Source organism: Mya arenaria, chromosome 7 (assembly GCF_026914265.1).
Source record: "Mya arenaria isolate MELC-2E11 chromosome 7, ASM2691426v1".
In the NCBI taxonomy this organism is placed as follows: Eukaryota; Metazoa; Mollusca; class Bivalvia; order Myida; family Myidae; genus Mya; species Mya arenaria.
In genome coordinates this window covers 67,057,641-67,081,432 of record NC_069128.1, presented here as the reverse complement: position 1 = coordinate 67,081,432, position 23,792 = coordinate 67,057,641, and the positions used below count along the sequence as shown (strand labels likewise).

The window sequence follows — 23,792 nt, the reverse complement described above, 5'->3', positions numbered from 1 at the left end:
ACGGAAGCGAAACGCACGTGACCTACGAGCACATTTTCATATTAAAAGGGTCTCAAGCATATATAAGATAATACTAAATGTTTGTGTTGAATTCGGCGAATAATCAAACCAATGATAAAGCGTCTATTAGTTCAATCTGTCATGTTTACGTGAGGGCACATCGATTGCGCAATAATTTCTAAAAGTTGCTTAGAGTTATCTCCCTTCGCGGAAATCGGGTTCCTAAATGTCAAAATGTTCATACAATGTTTTAAGCCATATAAACCTATCTGCGTACGAAATATGAAGCAGATGACCTTGATTATATGTGATCTAGGTGATTAAATGATAACTGTGTGTAAATATTCTTAAAACATCGTTATTTCCATCAATTTCTGGTTGCATGAATATCTAGTTCACGAATTTAAGGTCAAGGCCATATTTGTTTTCCGAAGAGTAACGAAGATAAAACATTTTCCATGAATGTTTAATTTTCACGCATTTGACAGGTTTAATTCTCTTAAAAATCCATAAAGACAAGGCCTTTTATTCATGAAATTGAAGAAAAATCCGCGGAAAATATGAATGTTTATACTTTTTGTTTTTGTCACGTGACTTAATGTTGCGCAGAGCAAAACATTCAGTCTCGGGCGAGTCAACTTTACAACACGGAAAGGACGAGTTGGTAGGGATGAAAAGAAATGAAATTTCTCTACTTTTCCAGCCTAGATCGAGTCCAGACTGCTACCATCTTAAAGATGAGATGTTTATCAACGATTAGGGCCTGTATTTGGTGAAGATTGGCGGAAAATGAAACCACAAAAAGGTGCGATCTTTTGACTATTTTTCTTAAGTCGGTCGAGTTTGTCACTGAGTCAATACACAAAACAACAGCTGTGTATTACATGCGTGTAATAAAAGGTGTCGATGTGTTATTATTAATGAGTGGTTGACTTCTGTAGTTGAACCAACAGCTGATCAATAATTCTGATGCTGGTAACAAAATTATATCGATCATGAAGGACAAGGTTACTTTTTATAATGTACGTGTTGCCGACTTTTAAACTACAGTATATGTATATATAAAAGCAACATCCAGTATGATACTGATAGTGAATAATTCTGTTTTAATCAGTGATCATTATATGTTTTTTTATATTAAACTTTGTTTTTTTAACGGGTGCTGACAAAAGTTACTGTATAACGTACTGATATCGATGCTTATACACCCTTGTTGGGTGACATTACGCGAGCCTGTGGTCTAATGTGTTGTGGGGCAGCCCTGCATGAGCGCTCTTGGATTTGTCAGGCTTGGTGAACGACTAACCAAACTCATGAATGCCCGTTTTTTTAATGAAAAGATAGATATATGTTTGACTTGTTGTTTTCCAAAAGGTAACAAAGTTAACATATTATCTTTGAAATATTAAACTTAGTTTAGCTGTCAAGAGTCATCATTAATTATCAATGAAGCTCCAGCACAAAGGGATTAAGCCCAAGACGCAACAATCAAAAGTATGTTGTTTCTCCAAAATCATTTGACATGATAACAAAGTCCAACCCTTCTTTAATGGTTATGAAACTGAATTTCCTGGTTAATATGGCATTGCTGGAATATTTGTCTGGCAGTACCTATGCCAGATGAGTCGTGCCCAACTACACAGCTGTTCAAGGGATGTGAATTGTTCGTGTATTTTTGCTTATCCAATGGCTCAGGAAAAAAAAAAATGAACTAATTAAGAAAGTTAATTTTTTTTTGTTAGTATTGACACTCCAGTTTGCTTCAAATTTCTAAAATGCCAGCTTCTTCTGTGGCTTCACCCCCTTTGATCCATATTAGGGGACTAACGAGCCCCCAAAACCAATTGCCCTTCAGGTGCCCGGTCAATCACGACCCTTACTTCTTATCTCTTTTATTGTATAGTTTATGAAAACTTAATTGTGACATTTCAATAGAACGCAATTGAATACACAATTGTACAAAAATTATGATAAAACGAGTTCAGTTGTCTAAAAAATTCACTGTTTGGAACTATTTGAAGTCAACAATGAAAGAAAATTATGCACATCATGGTGTCACTTGAAAATGTCACATGCGCCATTGGTAAAATGTGCAAAAATGCATGTTCGATGTCAATTTCTATACAAGTGGAAAAATTTCATGTATGTGCAAGAAAAAAGATCACTCATGTTTAATAGGGCTATGAAGAACTTAAATATTATGAATTTGACAGAAAATGTTTGGAATATAACGAAGTAACTGTAGAAATACAGTTTAACCTAGGCGACCGGGTCTTACTGTTTAACCTGGCCGTCCCGGTCTAACTGATTCATAATTATAATTCCTCCCATACAGTTTTACTATATAAAGTGCATGTATGAAGCAGGCATCTGTTGAACGTGATTAGGGGCACTTATCTTTGATCCAATGAAGCCATACAGACAGCCTTTAACAGCCATTTGTCATAATCCCCTTACACATTTACCAATAAATCCTCGCACTTGGAAAATCTTTTACACAGAGAGTGCATTTTTTATCATTGAAATTGATTTGAGAAAATTGACTGAAAGAAATTGGTTTTGGAAGGGGGCCCATAAGACCTTAAAAATAGTAGACTGAGGGCCCAGCCACCAATAACCAGTCTCTGGCATGTGCTTATTTCTACTGCTATCACATTTCAGGCCCATTCACTACAGGTTTAGGGCTTAGCACAAGTCTGTTGCCTTCCATTTACATATTGACTTACATATCTTGCACTAAGTTGGCCATTTAATATAAAACATTTTGAAAATATCATCTACGCATGTTCATTGCGTTCAGGTTACAACTAAAAACGATTCAGTAAATGTAAAAATGAAGAACTTTAGAGCAGCCGGATATGATCCTTAGACCTCTGACTGAATTGCTGGATGAAGTTATTTCTGGTGGACCACAGTGTGGACCTCGGTCAAAGTTATAGATACAAACCCGTGTTATGTCATATTATAAACACAATTCATGATTATAAAAGTTTCAACAATGCAGCAATAGTTGTCAACTGATTCATGGGATTTAAATATTCATTGTACTTAAAAATAAAGTTATCGTCATTGTAAACACTTTTCACTGTCAACATGAGACTTTTCACTGTCAACATGAGATCAAGATACCTTTTTTTACCAGTTGTGCAATACTTTATATGAGGATATGATAGGTTTATTGGTAATTCGTTTTGATACAGTAAAGTTGTATTCAACTTTAATTGCTTTTTTCATATTCGGATTTCATAAGGGAATATCAAAATCTGCAAAAATCCATGAGAGTTGAATATGACATTCCAGGTGAACATGCAGTACTAATTAACAGTTAAATTATATAAATTACTTGTTAAATCACTTAAAAGAAACATGATGTCATTTTAATGATGCACTATTTTGTTTTATGATGTCATTTTAACATCGCGCTATGATACTTTTATGACGTTGAGTCAGTAGATCGGAATATTGACTACCGTATTTTACGATATGTATTGCGTATGGTTTTATGATGGTTATTTATATACTGTATATAGTATAAATAAATATACTTCGAACTAAGGTAAGAAATGTAGCTTTAAGTTCTAGTTATTTTCAACTGTTCTAATTCTTGTAAGAGAATAGCAAGCTCTTGTTATCTTTTGATTTCCATCTTTATAAAATCTGTTCACGTCTTCTGTCTAGCTGGACTCATTTCTGAAGTCAAATGAGCTTTTCTCTTGAAAGTAAATATCTGGGAAACGAATCAATCTCATTAATATAGGAATTGCATTGTAGTGATAGCAGTGGTTGCAATAAGTAAGGCATTAGTCGAACAACAACAAAAAAGTAGATATTCTCTCTGGCTTGTAAAAAACACACTAATTACAAGAAAGGTTTGCAAGTAGTAAAACTCATACTTACACTTCTTTTAATGAAAAAAACCCACACCAGTTTCTTGAAAATCTTCTGACTTTGAAAGGCCTAGGTTATTCATTAAATACTCTGATCAGTTATTTAACCCATTTCATTCCGGATACAACTTTTGGTAGGCAATTGTCATAACTTGTGAGGTTCCATTGGGGCTGGTTTAAATTTGCAAATGACGAATCCAACTTGCTTGTAAATCAAGATCATAATTTCTTCAACTGTCTTTTCAAGGTAAACAGGGGATACAACTCCAAACAATACTTTGGTGTTCAAAATTATATTTTGTCCTATTCGATGGCAGTATTTTTCAAATTTTACTTGCATTTATTTTAATCAGGTGAATAGGCACATTTAAACAGACAGGGTATGTGACACTCCAGGCCAAGTAATTTTGGTAGGTGCATACCATTAACCTTTAACACTTACATATGAGTAATTGATTTATTCCCTGAAGTGCTATCAAGACTGAACAATTTTGAAGTCTTGTTATTCACTATTTAATGGGTTTAAAGTATGGTAATTTGTTTTGTTGTAAAAAGTTGATCATATCATTTGATTTTGTATATCAAAGTTCTATCGATTAGGAGCTAAGTATGATTACTAACAAATATAATCACAACATTCAAATTGATTTTAGTGTGAACTCGAGCCAAATTAACGCTACATTGTGACCCTGTAATGCTTCGCGGGTCGTCTACATTTAGTTTCATAACTGGATTTCAATGACTTAAAAGATTAATAGGACATTGAACTAGTCTTAAAAGTGTTATAACATTTAAATTAGTAGATAAATATATAGAAAAATAAATGAATATGCCCTTTTGTCTGTTAAACTGTATGATAACAATAACCACGGACAGATCTAGAGGCGGGCTCCCCCTAAAGTAATCCAAGTTCACTTTTAATTTGAATATAGGAGGAAGAAAGTAACAAAATATGCTCAAAATGCACTATTTCTGACAAGAAATTGTTACCCCTACCCCCTAACAACACTTTAAACCAAATACATGTAACTTTTGGTTTTGGGGGAGGAGTGCAAGTCAAAAGGTTACACCCCTTCTACTGTCAAATCCTGCATCCACCCCTGATAACTCCTTTACAAAAATATAAGGTAAAGATCATTGTTGTTATAAGGAATTAGTTTTGTGGATTATCTGTAATTCACCCGCCATTCAGGTATTTGAGGCCCTCATAGTTGACTTATCCAAATATATTTTTATAAATCACTGAGCATAGTTAATACCAGTGACTTTCAAACAAGCTATCTACGAATACATCATATCAGGGCCTCACAGTGTCATGGGGAATCAATGATATGGTTACACTGTTTTCGTTAAAAGGAAACGTAATATCGGGAAATAAATTCATGACGCTTGTTATTGTCAGTAAAACCTCATGGTGTTAATAAGTTTTTAACTTGATATTTCAATGTTTATAGGAAATAAAGTTTCCTTTTTTATCTAAAACTGTTTTTAATTATAAATGTCAACATATAACATTTAAAAGTTTATAGACTATATTTAACAAAAACTGTGCCTTTAATGGTCTGTGAAACTATATTCATGAAAACAGTGATTCAGAATGTTTAAAGGTCTGTGAAATCTGTCTGATAATGGTTAAAATGTATTATAATACAATTTAACATTAAAATGTAAACAATCTTGACCCCAGAATTGTTTGATGAATGAAAAGATGTCATGAACTAATTAGCTGCTGAATTCATCTTGTGTTCTACTAAGGCTACTATAGAAACCAGGCTATAAATAGATCAGTAGAAACGTTATAGTCATATGCATAATGTATTTATAGTTGTAATGATCGTGATATAATATAATGGCTTTTTTAACTCTTATTACCATGAGTTGGAAACAAGGTTAAAACTGATCATGGTTCGAGAAAACAAGATTACTAAAACAGTAACTGTTGTAAGGCCACCAAAAATAAAAAGCTTATTATTTAGGTTTTTCACTAAAAATTTATGTTTGTTATATGTGTGTATGTATTGATTTTGAATAAGAGTGACACTATTAAATTCCTAACCCCTCAAAACATTTGAGAAATACCTCCAAAACAATATGACCATTTAAAAGGCTGAAAACATTTGGATCACAGTATTCTTTAGAAGCTAACACACAAAACAAACTACAAAATGTATTTATTGTGGCCTTGGATGTTTATATGAAACGCCTAGTGAATTTATACAAATATTGATAAAAAAACGTACAATACACTCAACAAAGAATTGAGTCATTTTGTTACTATTACTAAGATCATGAAATGATTACGTAGCTGATGAATAAGGGACTTTTTAATGTTATTATTTTTGCTTTGTTTAACTTAGGTGGTTTTGGTTACCATGGGTATCTAGGATGTAAAAGTCAGACTTAAGAATAAAATTGGTTGTTGTGATAATTAATTGATAATTAATTGAAAAATTTGAGAGAAATAATTATAAACAACATTATGGTATGCTATGGGTATTTGTTAGTTCATCCTCATTGTTTATATATATTATATATGTATTAATTCTCAATATTAACTTTACTATTAGAATGGTCTTAATAATTATGATTGTATTTGTATCACATTTTATACCATTTAGTGGTCAACATTTTCTTTTGTCCCATGAAATGGCAGTATTTCTACATTTAGTTCTGTAAATCAGCAGTTAGGCTTTATTGATTTAAATCAGGTCAAGCGACAGATATCAACAGTGGCTGGCCTAGTTTGTAGGTAGTTTACTCAATGAAGTGTGGCCCACTAAAAAAGTTTAAAGTTTGTTAGTATGTGCTTTCACACAAAATTTATGTTTTTCTACCATTTACTTTTGTAAGAACATACAACCTTGAACTATAACATGATGAGGAAAATGTTGGTTTGGAATCCATGAGTCCTGTATTGTTTAGCATTTTGTGGAATGATGTTTATATGTAAAAGAAAAAGGCATTAGTATGGGTACTGTACTGCTCTTAAGACATTGGCTATTGTTTTACAGTGATTTTTTTGGTGCAATTTACTGCCTTCTAAAGGCTGTTTCCCCTTGCGAAAAATTGTCCATTTTTCCCAATTTTTTTTATATCTTTTTCCCAATTTGATTAGTGTTGATTACGTTAATGAATAAAAAAACAATGAATTTCTTGAAAAATAAACAAAATCTTGACAATTCTTACTCTTTAACAGCATAATGTATGCATAAAAAAAGTTAGAACATGTATGTATTTACCATTATATTAGCTATTTTGGCCTGATTTTGTATTTTTCCCAATGACAACTTTTTTTCCCAATTTGCAAGGCACAGGCAGTAAAAACAATTCCAAAAAAATCACTGGTTTTACAATAGTTTAAACCAATGAGTTCAAACTACATAGTTTGTAGGTTAAGGAATGTAAAGTTGAATATTTTGATACTTATGAACTATATGATGATAACATTTACCAGTGTTGACAAACAATAGTAAGGTAAATAAATATTGTAGTGACATGCCTGTGCATCAAAATATTACTATCTTCAGCTAGATACAATGTAAATGATGTAGATATGAAGATATAAATCACTAGCAAATTAAGGGGGGGGGGGTGCACCTTGCATGCCCTCACCTCACCCCTCAAATTTAGAAAAATAGACTAAATTGCCAGACACTTTAAAGCTGCACTCCCACAGATGTAATGTTTTTACAACTTTTTTATTTTTGTCTTGGAATGTCAGACCATATTTGCGTAAATATATACTCAAACCAGTGATAAAAGACTGCTGACAAAAAATCAAATCGCAGTTTTTTATATTTCAGTTTGAGAACTAATGTTTTATGGCTTAAAGCATTACTAAGGGTTAAGAAAAATGCATAAAACATCATTTTTATACGCCCGAAGGGTCGTATTATGTTATGGCCTCCATCGTCTGTCCGTCTGTCCGTCCGTTAGCAATTCCGTGTCCGGGCCATAACGTGGTAACTAATAAAGCGATATTCAAATAACTTTATACAAATCATCACTACATTAAAAGGATGTGTCGCGCGCAATTTCCAGGTCCATACCTCAAAGACTAGAATCACCATGGGGGTGCGTTAGCAATTCCGTGTCCGGGCCACAACTTTGTCACTAATAAAGTCATTTTCAAATAACTTTATACAAAGCATCTTTACATTAAAAGGATGTGTCGCGCGCAATTTCCAGGTCCATACCTCAAACACTAGAATCACCATTGGGGGGGGGGGGGGGGGCGTTACAACTTTGTTACTAATAAAGTCATTTTCAAATAACTTCATACAAAGCATCAGTACATTAAAAGGATGTATCGCGCGCAATTTCCAGGTCCATACCTCAAAGACTAGAATCACCATGGGGGGGCGTTAGCAATTCTGTTTCCGGGCCATAACTTGGTAACTAATACAGCGATTTTCAAATAACTTTATACAAATCATCACTACATTAAAAGGATGTGTCACGCGCAATTTCCAGGTCCATACCTCAAAGACTAGAATCACCATGGGGGTGCGTTAGCAAATCCGTGTCCGGGCCACAACTTGGTCACTAATAAAGTCATTTTCAAATAACTTTATACAAAGCATCATTACATTAAAAGGATGTGTCGCACGCAATTTCCAGGTCCATACCTCAAACACTAGAATCACCATGGGGGGCGTTAGCAATTCTGTGTCCGGGCCACATCTTTGTTACTAAGAAAGTGATTTTCAAATAACTTTATACAAATCATCACTACATTAAAAGGATGTGTCACATGCAATTTCCAGGTCCATACCTCAAAGTCTAGAATCACCATGGGGGGGGGTCCGTTAGCAGTTCCATGTCCAGGCCATAACTCAAAGACTAGAATCACCATGGGGGGGCGTTAGCAATTCTGTGTCCGGGCCACATCTTTGTAACTTGTCCGTTAGCAATTCCGTGTCCGAGCAATAACTTGGTAACTAATAAAGCGATTTTCAAATAACTTTATACAAATCATCACTACATTAAAAGGACCTCAAGCTGAATCTTCTTCGGGCGTATAATGCTCCGTTTCGCGGTGCTCTTGTTTAACTTAAATAGAAAAATCTGTGATTAAATTCAACAGTCTAATATGAATGGTTTACTACATTTTCGCTTAAAATGGCTCATTCCTAGAAAAAAAAAGTTGTCAAAATGTTCAATCTGTGAGAGTGCAGCTTTAAACCTTAAATATTTCATTACAGGGGAGGGGCACATATCCTTAGCCGGGCCCTGAAGATGCGCCCCAAAGTAAAACCCTGAACCCTCCTCTGTTTATGTATACATTTTGTCATGTCTACATTGTTAAGGAAATGATGTGTTTGTCTGAGGATAATCAGTTCACTTTTTTGTTCCATATTCCGAAGCTCAGTGCAAATCTGTCCTATGTCTTTACAAAAATAGAAGGAGTTACTTTACTTATGTCTTATACTTAGTGCTCACATTGTTTCCCTCTGTTTAAAAATAAATAAATCATTGCTTTAAAGAGATAAATATGTGTGCCAATGTTAAAACAAATTGAGTCGTCCCTTTATTGTTTTTTCATGTAACGAGGTTCAATTCTAGCTGTCGTTTAACAAAGGACTTTAAATTATCTCGTTGTCTCTTTGTCAGCTTACTAGATCAAAGTCTCAAATGTATTAGCTTAAGGTTGTATTACATTGTGATTCATTTTGGCCCTAAAAGGCTCATTAGGTGAGCAAGAACAGAACATATAAGGCCTTTCATATTTGACTTTGTTTTTACATACAGTGAAGTGTGACTTTCAACTCATATTGAAGTGTTATTTTTTATGTCAAAACCTCAAAATCAAAATTGAATTAAAGCTGCACTCTCACAGATTGACTGTTTTGACAACATTTTTAAATTTTGTCTGGGGAATGAGCCATTATTTCTTAAATATCTGGAAACAAGTGATATAAGACCGCTGACAACAGATCAGATCACAGTTTTTCCTATTTTCGTTAGAAAATTGATGTTTTATGCTTAAAAGCCTTTTTTTTCGGCAGTTTCTCAACATAACATAATTAAGATCTTTTCTATTATGAGTTATCTTATTTGACTGGATTGAAGGCATTGATACGAGTATTAGCTGATTCCAAGGCAAAAACTAAAAAAGGTCAACACTGTCAATCTGTGCGAGTGCAGCTTTAAAGATATTTGATGATTAATGGTCATGCCCAAGAATGGTAATAAGTTGTAGATTTCGCAATACATATTTCACTATTCACACTACTGACCCACTTCTCAGGGGAGAGATGAAATCAATCAATTAATCATATAATAATTAGCTTTTCAGCTTATGTTTTGAAAATTATTGATGCAAATGATTTATTATCCGTTGATAATAAGCTACTGAAGGTAGACAACACTTCAGTGCTCTGAATTCAACATGACCAAAAGTGTTTGTCACCTTTAATTGTAGTTCATTTTCACTAGCAGATCCTGAGTGGAGCGCACAAGGCCTGCCCTCCCCTAAATCATCCAATTTTACTTTTAATGTCAATATGGGAGAAAAAAGTAATAGAATATGCTCAAAATGCACCATTTCAGACTAGGAATTGTCAACCCCAAACTCCCCTGCCAACTTTTTTTAAAACCATTTAAATTTCGGTTCTGAGGGTGGGGGTGAATGTTGTAAAGGATGTGCCCCAAAGCTACGCCCTCTCTAATATGAATTCCTTGATCTGCCCCTGAATTAAGTATGATTCATTAGGTTTGTAAGAAGCTAAGTGTAACAGCACAGTTTGGGAGTTAATGTCAATTCAATAATGATATTCTGTTTTTTCAATTCTGTTTTTTCAAAACTTTTGTCCCTCTTCTTTCGGACTACTTTTTATTAAGTTTATAAAACATGATTAATAAGTTCTTTGTTGTAAAACAATGAATTTGAATATGTAGCATACATACTTATTTGATTATTTACAGCCTTGAACATTATGAATTTCACAAATAATTGTCAGAATTGTGTTTAATTGAAGTAAAATTCTTGAAGGCAGAAGGCTTTTTTCCAAAAAAGGACTGGGTGCAGCACAATTCTAAAACTCATCAGCTAAAACAAAACATAATAATTATGTCTGTTGCTATAGAAGCTGTACAGAGCTTACTCAGCAACTTGTTCATCATTGCGACATTAAATTAATGTTATCTCTTCCTCCTTTTCAGACTCAGACGAAATGGAAGAAAAGCAGCTGAATCCGCGGGAGTTGTTTACCAATATTGCCCTTCTCGTGACGGAGGCCCGTACGCCTGACTTCTCCCCGAAAGGACGCATAGAAGGGCCTCACTGCCCTCCTGTTAGAGGTGTGATACGGCACGAGTGTGATCGTCATAAGTTACAGGCAAGTGGTTTTGATCTTGTCTTATACGGTTATTTGCAATTACTTGTTTCATGGGATGTGTGGTCATGACTATAAATACCAATCTATCAGCATACACAAAGCTGTCATAGACATGTTTATCACAACTTTGGGTGTTTGGCAGTGGCTGTACCCTGCCAGGCATGGGTGTGGCACCCATGAGTGTGATAAACTCCAACATGTGTGTTTTCTGACATTCGTGTGAATGGGGCCCTTTATTAGTAAACTGCAACACTATTGGTGTACACTGAAAGCTGTTTTTTTTACTGTTGTTAACAGTTATTTCACCAACTATCCTGGTTGCTGGAATTTTACACTTTAATTACACACTTGCATAAAAATGTAACTATAACTTAAATCAAAATCTGCCTTTGATTAAACCAAAAGAAGTAACTGTACTTTTATACCGGTACTATTTTTTTAGTGTCGGAAAGCGAGTGAGCTGGTCAGTATACAAGAGGTCCTGTGGCAGAATCGAATCCCGATGAGAATCGACGTTCTTTTGTTTCCCAATTGCAAGCATGGGCAGCAGGAGGCGATGATAATCGAAGGGGCGTCATTCTCGTGTATGGATCAGTTTGAACTGTTGGAGAGATGGGACGTACAGATGGTTAAAAAGAGGTATGGCTCTATTCAGTGAAATAAGTTTTAGCTGGACTATTTGAAGAATACTAGTCAAAGGGCATCATTCTTCAATAAACCTTTCATAAACTAAGCTACTTTTCTGATTTCAGTCAAGGTTTTGTCAAAGCTCTGTTATTGTCATTGTGTAATAGAGCAAATATTTAAAACTTTGTTCATGAGTAAAAACATTTTTAAGATATTCTTATAAAACTACGAAATATTATCATGGTACCAATGCCAGAACAAATAAATGTAACGTGGCAAAAATAACTTGTGAATTAGGTCTCATTATGGAGGAGCATTGGTATCAACTTTGGATGATCACTGACTGTTATATCCTCAAAATTTCCTGCTCTGCACAGCTTGAAAAAAACACATGTTTCAATTTTGTATAAACTTGCTATTTCAGGTCATCAGAGAGACTGGAAGGATTTGTAAATGGTCTGGTTCATCTACAGGTCATACGGAGTTATGTCCACTTTTCCCAACTGAGTTCCTGGCTGATTTCATCACAGGGTTGTCTCCCTGTAACTGTTGTATACAGGTAAGAGTTGTCCCCCTTTGCTCTCATTCTTAAATTTTATGTCCACTGTTTGTTACTGAGGTTTTGACTCATCTTTTTACAGAGTTGTCTCCCTGAAAATGTTGTATAAATTAAGGACTTGTCCCCCTTGTTTTTGAGTTACTTCCCTTGAACTTTTGTGTACAAGCTAGTTTTAACAGCATACTTTCTTTCATTTGATAGCTCATGTTAAGCGAAGATAGATTATCTCTAAGTTTAATTTTTGACCATTAATGAGGCTGTTATTTGATCAAATGATATTGATTTAGTCATATCTGATTATAATGTCTAAAGAAAGTAATACTGGTAGGATTTTTCAAAGTGTAAATACTATTGCTTTCGTGTAATTGCGAGCTGGGCATATACATTAAAGTAGATTTATTAAGATGAACCAATTTATTTTCAGGATATATGCCCCTGGAGAGGCTGTCGGATACACCTTTAGTCATCTGCCAGAAGTTCACAATTTCCCATCTGCTGAGATGGATTCTGCCATTATGCAAACAACAGTTGCCTATTTGCCAAGGCAAGAAAAAGTGTTTAAGGTTATATGCAGGTCACAGTCACCAAGTCTTGAATCCCACTTGAGGATGAGAAAAACTCTAGATGAAAGTAAAATTAAGAGAACTAGAAAATTTGATGATAGTTACTCAAATCCTATGCCTTCCACATCTTCAGAAGTTGAATGCGATGGAAAAAATAGGACAAATGCCATACCTCAGAAGCAGAAGACATCAACTTCCTGTGCAAAGCATTATGGGAGTGAAGGAAAGGAGTTGATAAAACAAAAGCCTCCAATTGGTCGAAAATATGCAGAAATTAAAAATAGCCAATCAAAAATGACTCCGTGTCCAATGAGTCATACTCCAAAGAGGAAGGTTGATCAGTTGTCTCCTACAATGAAATATGCACATGAATATCCTAATGTTTCTTCAAGCTCACAATCAAATGAAAACAACTTATGTCGAATAGTTGTAAGCTCTGCAGTTGCGGGTGCTTCAAACAATGACAAGTGCACTGTTTCTTGTTCTATGTCGGAAATGACATCAGTATGTGATATAGGAGAACATTCAAACTTCATAGATTTCAAAACCCCTTTAAAAGTTGGAGTTAAAGGTTCTATGTTAACGAAACCAACAAATTTGACTGTGTCCACAAACAATGCATTTATAGGAACAAAACGCTTACCAAGTCCAAAAGTGTTAGTCACTGGTAGCAGAAAACCTGAGCCATCTTTGTTTAAGAAAAGGTGTATAGATTTGCATTCTCCGGGTACAAGCGCAGAGAGAGCAGAAGATTATGTGATATCGACGCCTCTGAAAGCGGTCGAAGAATTGACATCCAGTGAATTTCATGATCTCATCAAGCCTCTAAGTCCGAGTGATTTAGAAGCTTACCTTTCTAGTCTTTCAAACAAAGCTTCGAAGCGACCCGGATTTTCAAAGTTGGATGATATTCCAACTACCAAATGTAGTTTCTATCTTGAAGAGGGTATCAGGAATGAATTAGTGGAAAATAGCCTAAATGGAGCAAAAGAAACTGGGTTTGACACAAAAGTAGGTTTTTATACCCAAAGTCTTTCAAATAACCAAACTGATGATATGGAGTACAACTTAAGTAAAGGAAAGTCACATGTTAGAAAATTGTTTGATGAGGGTGAAATCATCTTAAGTAATGATTTCGAAACGAATATTAAAAATTCCTCAAAGCCAAGTATAAGCAAAAATGGTTTTTCGGAAAAATTAGTGTTCAGTGAAAAAAATGAAGGTGCTTTCACAGACAATGAGATCCTAATGGAACCTTCAAGTCTTTCAGGGGAGATAACTACACTCTTGTATTCAAGGGAAGTGACTCACCCCAAAACCCAAAGGGACATAACCATACATACCTCCTCAAAAGAAGAAGCTACTCTAAACGAAGAGGAGGATCTTCCAAAATCAAGGGAAATAATCTCAAGTGCTTTTCAAATGGAAGTAACTCTTAAAAATCATAGTATACCTTGCAATGTTGGAGCTATAAAAGCAGATGTTTCTGATTTAGCTCAAAATATAGAAAGCATGGAAATCGATGAAAGTCCTTATTGTCATCTTGATAAAGAAGTCGAAGATCATCTCAAAAACTCAGATCCAGAAAAAGTGTTCAAAAAACCTTGTGTAGACACTCAAAAGTCACAAGAACACGTACATACTAGTAGCGAGTCCAGTACTAACGACACAGACTGTGAAAAGTCTACATGTGATGAAAATGTTTCTAGTGCTAGAAGCAAACCTATCCAGCCTCTCAACCAGGCCGACAACTGTGATACCACGAATTCCCGTGATCTTTCTCTATGCATGCAACTACTACAGAGGGACTTTCAGCAAAATGTCAAAAATGTAAGTGGATTTGTTTTAAAAGCTTTTTTCTTTTAGGTTGAGTAATGTCAAGATATAATACAGTAGAGTATTGCAGAAATAAGGATGGTTTTATGACAATTGAAACAATCAGCATTATGTGATAAATGCAAGTATTTTGATATCTGTATAAATTTTAAAAAAGGACATAGTCATTCAAAAGATGGTATCTGATTTTTTGTTAAAAGTTATGTAGGGCGAAATGACAATGTCAAGTTATACTAAATTAGTATAATATGAAAAAAGTAATTGTTTTATAGCACTCCAAAGAAGCAGCATTATGTGAGAAGTGCAATTATTATCCGTCAATTTTAAAGAAAAAAGAACATGTCAACAATAACATCCAAAACCTCCATTATATTAATATTCTAAAATCCCCTAATATCACAGGAGATGCTAAGGCCAAGCTCGAAGCCCTACAAATCACTACCGTCACCAGACGATATAAAACAGTTCCATTTCACGATGGGTCGGAGTACCAGTGCGATCTTCAATTCGAGTACTGGTCTTCCTTCTCGGTCTAGTCCAGTAAGTATGACCAAGATGTTGAAAGAAATATTTTTAAAAAAGCTAAACTTGGAATTGAATAGATTCTTATCGGTACCTTAAAGCTGCATTCTCACAGATTTACCGTTTTGACAACTTGTTATGTTTTTTTTGTCTTGGACTTGGGATAAGCCAATTTTTGCATAATTATCTGCAAACCAATGATTGAAACTGCTGACAATAGATCAGATTGCAGATTTTCATGACTAACGTTTTATTGCTAAATGCTTTACTAAAGGTTTAAGAAAAATGCATAAAACATAAAGTTTGAACATAAATATGAAAACCTGCGATCTGCAGTTTCCATGCATTTTCAAAAAACTTGGCTCGTTTCATGACAAAAAATTAAAAATTAGTCAAAATGTTTAACCTGTGAGAGTGCAGCTTTAAGACAAAATATAACAGTTCCATTTCATGATTGGCAAAAATATTAGTGTATTTTAACCTTAAGTACTGATCTATCTCCTGCTTTTGTCAAGTACTGGTAAGAACGAACAAGGTTTTTATGGAATTTATAAGATCCATATTCAAAGAACTAAGTCACTGCCATCACCGGAAAGAAAACTTCTTCACCTCTAGTACCAATCTACTGTCTCGCTCCAGTCCAGCAAATATGAACAAGATGTTGAAAGAAATATAAAGAAATAGGCCACCAAACTTCCAAGACATATATGAAACAGTGCCTTCTCCAGACGATATAAAACAGTTCCATTTCAGGATGGGTCGTAGTACCAGTGTAATTTTATTATTATCAGCAGGCGATTGTTTAAATCTTTAATAAGTTGTCCACATGCTATTTTTGTGCTTGGTGACTCATTAAAATGATTTGCTTCGTCAGAAGTTATCATTGGATAAATATTGACCAATCAGTACACATTTTTGATAACTTTGACCAACATGAAACTTAAGCTGGTTTTGTATGGTTGGCTGCATTTACCATGGAGGTTGATAGCATCTAATGTTAACCTGAGAAATTAAATGTCAACAGAGGCATTGGTTCAGTTCTATGTTTGAGCTTGCTTAAAGAAAATCTGTATTTTGATGACTGTGTGTACATGCATTTTCTGTAAAATTTGATTTTTGAGTCAGTGTTTAAAAAGATCATTATTATATTACAGGCTCCGGTGAAGAAAAAGTCCAGCACCAGATTCGACTATGACTGTTCTCTCAGTAATATCAGAGCTATCAAAAAGTAAGTAAGACAGCTTATTTGTAAGTGGTGGGCAATCAGTTGGATTTTCATTATCGATTAATTGGACTGACATACCAACTAATTAAATAATTATTCGGTACTGGCAAAACGTCATCACCAATTGTTGACTTTCAGTTCACGGTGATGATTAATCGACTACCGCCGATAATCGGCCAACCACTTATATTTATTGAATTTTGGTGAAAGATCTAATTGATTAAACAGAGTGATCACAGACAGCAATATTTTTAGAAGTAAGAAATTTAATTGGTGTTAATTTGAAAATCACGAGAGAATCACAATGTAGTCATTGAATTTTGGTGACGTCATTTTAAACAATTTTAATGCCACAAAGTGAGTACCATGTTACCTTCATTAAGCAACACTGTCACTTACATCCGTGAAAATAACAGCAGTGAAAAAAAACATCTCATCGAAAAGCATGAAAGAGAAAAGCTTTAACATTACTTCATAAGTTGAAAATACAGATTCTGATAATATCTCCTGTTTTGGGGTATTTTACCATACTTAAAGCTGCACTCGCACAGATTGACAGTTTTGGCATTTGTTTTAATTTTTGTCTCAGAAACAGCTGGTTTTTGCATCAATGCCTTCAATCCAGTCATACAAGATAACTCACAATAGAACAGATCTCAATTTTCTGGAAAACTGCAGAATTTTTCATTTTTCTTAAAGCGCAAGTAACAACAAAAGCCATAAAACATAAATTTACGAACTGAAATATGAAAAACTGTGATAATCTTTTGAAAGCAGTCTCATATCAGTTACCAAACATTTGCACAAACTTTAATGTTGACTCATTCCAAGTGTTTGAATATCACCAGGTAATCTTTTTCACAGATAGAAGACAACATAGCAGTTACTATGGAAACTAAAGCTTATTTTCTATTCATGTCATTTCAATATGTTTTCTCCCTGTTTCAGTGCCATATCTTGTTCCAAGCTAACCCTGCACTCTGAAGACAACTCTGACACCATAGAAGACCCCAAAGTACTGAGTACTAGTGCACCAGCGTCAACCAACTGTCTCCTTGGCAATTTTGAGGTACATTATGAAGTTGTGTAAGTTACTGTAAAAATTCACTCATTTCTTTTGACAATTTGATCGACCACTTCTTTCAAAAATTGGTGCACAAAGGAAAAAAAAGTGTTACTTTTTTATCATAACAATGAAACAATTTTTAGCTCGACTATACAAAGAATAAGGAGAGCTATACTACTCACCCTGGCGTCGTCGACCTTGGTTAAGGGTTTGCATGTAAGCACCTTTAAGTCATTATCTCAGTAAATACATCATGTATTGCATTGAAACTTTGGATATGTATTCCCAACTATCTAACCTACTAAATTAATGAAGTAAGATAACACTTATTTTAATATATAATGCAAAAAATGGGCCTTTATTATTTGACTTAGAAATTCTGGTTAAGGTTTTGCGTGTAAGCACACATAGGTTAATATCTCAGCAACTACTTGATGTATTGCATTGAGACTTTATACAATGGTACTCAACCATCCAACTTACTTAAATAACCAAAGATAACTCCAGTTTGCATTAAATTCAAATTATGGCATCATTCTAGTCTAGTTTTACAGTGATTCATGCATGTTTCTCCAAAACTTTTCAATCCTTACACAAATAAGCAGCGGAATAGTCAAGCGCACTGTCTCTGTGACAGCTCTTGTTATTGATGTTGTACATGTTTTTCAGGAGTCGGTTCTCAATGGCAGAATAGAGCCTATAGGGGTCGTTGAAGGGTTTACAGTGGAGATAGGAGCAGGGGGAACCTTCTGCCCTAAACATGTCACACTGCCAGTGGTTTCGTACTTCTTCCAACTGTCTGACGATAATGCACCGTCTCCTTATCTGGTATATTTCATTTCTAAACATTTTACATGTACTTTGCTTGTCAATTTCTAGATAAATATGGATAGCTGTGGTTGAATTCTCAAAAAAACAAGAAAAAAACTTATCAATGCTTAAACAACAATATAATTAATTTGGTGTTCACCATCATTAAAAGATAACTCTGATATATATAAATAAACATTTAGGTTTCGGTATGTCATTTCTAACTTTCAATTTACATAACAACAATATCTGTCATTTTCAGGGCTATGTGAACCTCGAGCCACTGGGTAAGAGAGGCTACCATATACCTCGTAATGGGACGGTGCAAGTGGTAAGCTTTATGTCTGATATACAACTTATATTAATGTAAAAAAATTATTGAATATTGACAACACTAGGGTCTGCATTCATAAAGCACCTTAAGTCATTTCCTTTACTTAAGTTGATTTCCTAAGATTTTCATAGTCAAATTATAAAAAAAAAGTTTCAGTGTTTTTAACATTAAAATATGTTTATTTAATAAGGTCAATGAAAATGATGTAATTTAGAAGTTTTATATCATCTGACCGATGAAATACTTCATTTAGGAAAGTGACTTAAGTTAAGAAATGACTTAAAAAGTTTTATAAATACCGCCCCTGATCTGCTTGGAGGTCAGGTGATAGCCTTGGCGTTGTTTTCGTCAGCGTGCAACAACTTTTACCTTGGAAATTATTTTTTTTGAGACTTCCAGCTGAAATTTGGTACACATATTGCCAGAAACAATACGCACATGTATAACAAGACCTGTTATTCTGGAAATTATGTGCATGGCGTGTTTTTCTAGCTAGTTGAACCAGTGCTTTCTACTATGATTGCCTTCGTTCTATGTCAGATATTTGTTGTTAGTTGGTAGATACACATTTTGCCACAAGTATTCAAGACTTTGAACTTTGAACATGACTTAGTAAAGAATAATAACAACTTTTGATCTTATAAGGGACCCAGTTAAACCGTAAAGCAGGAATTATTCCAGTTCAACATGCAGCATTACCGGTATACATTTTTATCTTATCAGACCCTGTTAAATCCTAAAGCAGGAATTATACCAGTTCAACATGCAGTATTTTATATTTTGTAATTTCAGACGCTGTTTAATCCAAACAAAAGCGTGATTAAGATGTTTGTAGTGATGTACGACATGTCAGACATGCCGTCAAGCTGTCAGACATTTCTACGACAACGCACGATGTACATGCCTGTTGAGGAGAACACCACTGAGCCTTCGTTTCTTCGATACCTCATACATCTAAGGTTTCTTATAAATGCTGCATATTTTTTTTAGGTTGCAAAAATCTAATTTTTGTACAATTTGCGCTTACAGGCAAATTAATTTCATTGTACTGGGCAATAACTAGAGATCAAATGGGGATCACAAACTGTCGCAAGTAGATTGATTGCATTCAAATTCAGTGGTGATAATTTTTTTTTTTGATTATCGCTTAAATAAACAGAACATTTTCTTTCATTAGAATCTATGCATCGGCATTTGAAAATAATAATGTAAGTAAATTAAAGTATCTTTGTCATATATATCTTGTCTATGACTTATAATAATAATAATAATAATAATAATAATAATAATAATAATAATAATAATAATAATAATAATTAATAATAACATCTTTATTTTAAGAAGGTAACACATTATGACATAATTACAGTGTCAACTATAAAACATCATATTTTAAATATGGCCTTCTTAAACAAAACATAATGACATCTTTACATAATTCACACATGTATACATAATATTATTGAAATATCATCAAAAACAATAATTTGAATAAACAACAAGTCATATGAAGCATTAATGCATAATTAAACATGTTAATTATGATAAACACATGTATACAATTCACACTTGTATACTATCATTCAAATAGCAAAAAGGATAAAAAAAATCATCATATGTAGCAGTAACGAATAATTAACCATGGTTGCCTTATATAGGTTGCCTTGATGACTTGGATTGTATTAAAAACTTTAAATAAACACTTAACTTCTACATTGCTATTTTTTCCCTCTAATACAGTATATGGAATAGGCTTGCCTCAATTGTTGCGAATGCTGATTGATAATTATATTTAAATTTTTCTTCTTTCAGATTTCAAAGCAGCAAATCGGGGAAGATCTACCTTCACACAGATGTTCGTCTCATATTTGCGAGGGACAAGTTTGAATTCGACCCCCGGGTCGGAAACTATGAGCTGCGGTCTTTCACCGAAGGTCCTGAAAACCCCAAATTCTCACCGAAAAGATGATAAATGTTGAAAAATAGTTTGAGAATTAGCTATAAAACAAATTATGTGATATGGTGTTTTCAAGATAAGATAATGATGACTGTTGAATTTGTGAAGTGTGTGATTGATGTTTATGCTAAATTTGTTAAGTGTATGGTATGTAAGTAGCTCAAATGTTACCGATGAATATTACATTTACCATATTATACTGTAGGTAATAATTTGCTAAGATAGATAATGAGAAAAAGTCAAGTTAAAGCACTTAATTCGGGAAAAATGATAATATAAGAATATAAATTATTTTACCTGCGTAATAAAAGGACTTTGAATAAACTGTTTCAGTTACATTTTTTCCCTGTGTACTCAACACCACATTGGAGTTTTTATTTGATTTGTCTCACTATTTCCACCCTACGTATTTTCTATCCTAGCATATTCATCTACAATAAAGTTTGGTATTTATCAAGTCATTGTCTTGTTAAGAGTTTTGTATACCAGGTTTTGACATTTGTGTCTTTGTGACAAATAGTGATGCCTAGTCATCGAAATAAAGCTTTTTGATGAACGGGCTGAATATTCTTCACAGGGGGTTTTGTATCAATATTGTTAACAAGCCCTGCCATATAAAATTCAGAATTAAAGCAAGCCTGACAAGTCTTAGACCATTCTTAGGCTTGCTGTCTCGTTCCAATTTCAGGCATTGTATGCATATTTATGTTTATTCCTTGACTGTTGCGATTATGAATGGAATGAAAGTCTTGTATTATTTAAGTATACTTGAATTGAATACATCGTTAAGACTTTTAAGTTTTATGCAAAATCTATTTTGTTCAAGTATTTTAGTACAAAGGTACTGTTTAGATTTTACCTTAAACTTTACAAATCGTTTTAAGATGATTTCTTACTACTTATATCTTTTAATCCAACTTTGTTTTATGAAGTACTACTGACTTTAGTTGATGTTGATTTTATAAATGTGTTCGGTGTTTCACAGAGGCATAGTCAGATTTGAAAACAAGACAATCCGCATGAGCATGTAATCGTTAAGAAAAGTAAAAAAAAAAGTTGTTTTGGTCTTGAAAGATTGCAAAGTCAGTCATTTTACTTTCGATTAAGAACAAAATAACAAAATCACATAACTTCATCTGTAATTATTTTTTTAGGTCATATCTTTTACATGTTAGTTAGAAGAAAGCAAAACCCTTGCAGCCTATAGCAATATTACATAGGGTCACGAGGCTTTCAAATTTTAGAATTATTTCAAATTGGTGATGAATTGACAGGCCGACCAATGAGAATCTTGGCTTAGGAAAATGACTGAAGGAAGGAAATGACTTTAGACATTTTATGAATACCCAGCACTGTTGTTATGTAAGGAATCAGAAAACAAATATTGAGTAAGTAATCTTGATCATGAAGAAGTATTTCAATGCTTTATAATATTTTTATATTCAGATTTGGTTATTCCCCTTGATATAAAGCTTATTTATGCCTGTAATACATTGTATGTACCTTTGGGAGTGTGAGTACAATAATATATATTCATGTTAGCAGTTTAGATGTTTCCTTTTAAAGATTTACCCCTGAGGAAAGTGGGATTTTTGTCCTATTATATGTATATATAGATAAAGTTATAATATTTATTCGAAATAAGTGTTGTACTCTTATAATATTCCATTTTAAGACAAAGATTATGCAAGGCAATAATGTACGATTGCAAAAAACATTTTTTACAGTTTCCATAATGCACAAAATTGTGATACTAGGATGTAAGCGTACTTATTAATAAGCGGAGGTACTTATGAAATACTTAAGTGGATAATAGTTATTAGTATGTATTCACAAGATTTGATAGGCTAATGAGACTTCTTTTGTCCAAGCGAAGAATTCCCAGTTTTGTAAAATTGGCTGCAGGCTGTAAAGTTGAAAATTATATGATAGCAAATTTACTTCACCCCTATTTTCACGTTGTCATGAAAGCTTGTATTTTATTTATTTCTTTTGTCAAATAAACAAGCTAAACAAGTATATTATTTGAATTTATGAAGTTATATAATTCTCTTTCATTATATTTGCTTTACATGGAAAATAATAAATCCCTTAAAAGCAAAAGTCTGACTTTATTTTGATTATCACCCCCACCATTTTGTTTGCATAGGCAGACAAAATACTCCTCGGGCAAAATACCCCAATGGACAAATACCTCTTAAAAACAATCTAACCAATATATCCCTCAGGCAAAATACCCGTTGGACAAAATAATTTTACCCTTCGATCAAAATACCACTCAGACAAAATCTCCTTCAGAAAAACTCTCCTTCAGGCTGAATACCCCTTAGACAAAATCTCCTTCAGGTGAAATCTCCTTCAGGCGAAATAACCCTCAGACAAAATACCCCTCAGACAAAATCTCCTTCAGAAAAACTCCTTCAGGCTGAATACCCCTCAGACAAAATCTCCTTCTAGCTGAATACCCCTCAGACAAAATACCCCTCAGACAAAGTATTCAGGCAATATATCCCTAAGGCAATATACCCCTAAGGCAAAATACCCCTCAGACCGAAAACCCCTCAGACAAAACTCCTTAAGGCAGAATCTCCTTCAGGCCAAATATCCATCAGGCAAAATACCTCTCAGACAAAATATCCTTCAGGCAAAATACCCCTCCGACAAAAGAGCCCTCAGACAAAATAACTCTCAGGCAAAATGCCCTTCAGACGAAATGCCCCTCAGACAAAATAACCATCGGACAAAATTACCCTCAGACGAAATGCCCCTCAGACAAAATGCCCCTCCGACGAAATGCCCCTCAGACAAAATGCCCCTCAGACAAAATAACCATCGGACAAAATTACCCTCAGATAAAATATCCTCAGACAAAATACCCATAAGAAAAAATACCCCACAAACAAAATAACTCTCAGACAATATACCCCTCAAGCAAACTACCCCTCTGACAGAAGTCCCCTTAGGCACGATACACTTCGGGCAAAATACACCTTGGACAAAGTTACCCTCAAACAAAATTTCTCTATCTGTATTTATGCCAAATAACCCACATATGATATTCAACTT

At 34.1% G+C, this 23,792-nt stretch overlaps 1 protein-coding gene across 4 annotated transcripts; it reads left to right on the top strand.

Moving 5' to 3' along the window:
- Positions 1-609: 609 nt before the first annotated feature.
- LOC128240736 (atos homolog protein A-like) lies at positions 610-22,823 on the top strand. 4 transcript variants are annotated; one of them, XM_052957545.1, is made up of 12 exons: positions 610-805; positions 11,052-11,227; positions 11,670-11,866; positions 12,279-12,413; positions 12,838-14,806; positions 15,215-15,352; positions 16,489-16,562; positions 17,508-17,628; positions 18,295-18,453; positions 18,698-18,766; positions 19,562-19,728; positions 20,582-22,823. In XM_052957545.1, exons 1-12 carry the CDS (start codon positions 790-792, stop codon positions 20,736-20,738), a joined length of 3,378 nt encoding a protein of 1,125 aa, XP_052813505.1. In that variant the 5' UTR covers positions 610-789; the 3' UTR covers positions 20,739-22,823. The 4 variants fall into 4 exon arrangements, with proteins under 4 accessions (XP_052813505.1, XP_052813507.1, XP_052813504.1 ...); XM_052957547.1 differs by lacking the exon at positions 610-805 and adding an exon at positions 3,077-3,181; XM_052957544.1 differs by lacking the exon at positions 610-805 and adding an exon at positions 3,160-3,300.
- Positions 22,824-23,792: the final 969 nt, after the last annotated feature.

Excerpts from the sequence above, each read along its gene's own strand:
- LOC128240736 (XM_052957544.1), top strand. The coding sequence starts at position 3,276 with ATGAGAGTTGAATATGACATTCCAG. Across the intron at positions 16,563-17,507 it reads AATATCAGAGCTATCAAAAA|TGCCATATCTTGTTCCAAGC; the intron begins GTAAGTAAGACA and ends TCCCTGTTTCAG. Across the intron at positions 18,454-18,697 it reads ATGCACCGTCTCCTTATCTG|GGCTATGTGAACCTCGAGCC; the intron begins GTATATTTCATT and ends TGTCATTTTCAG.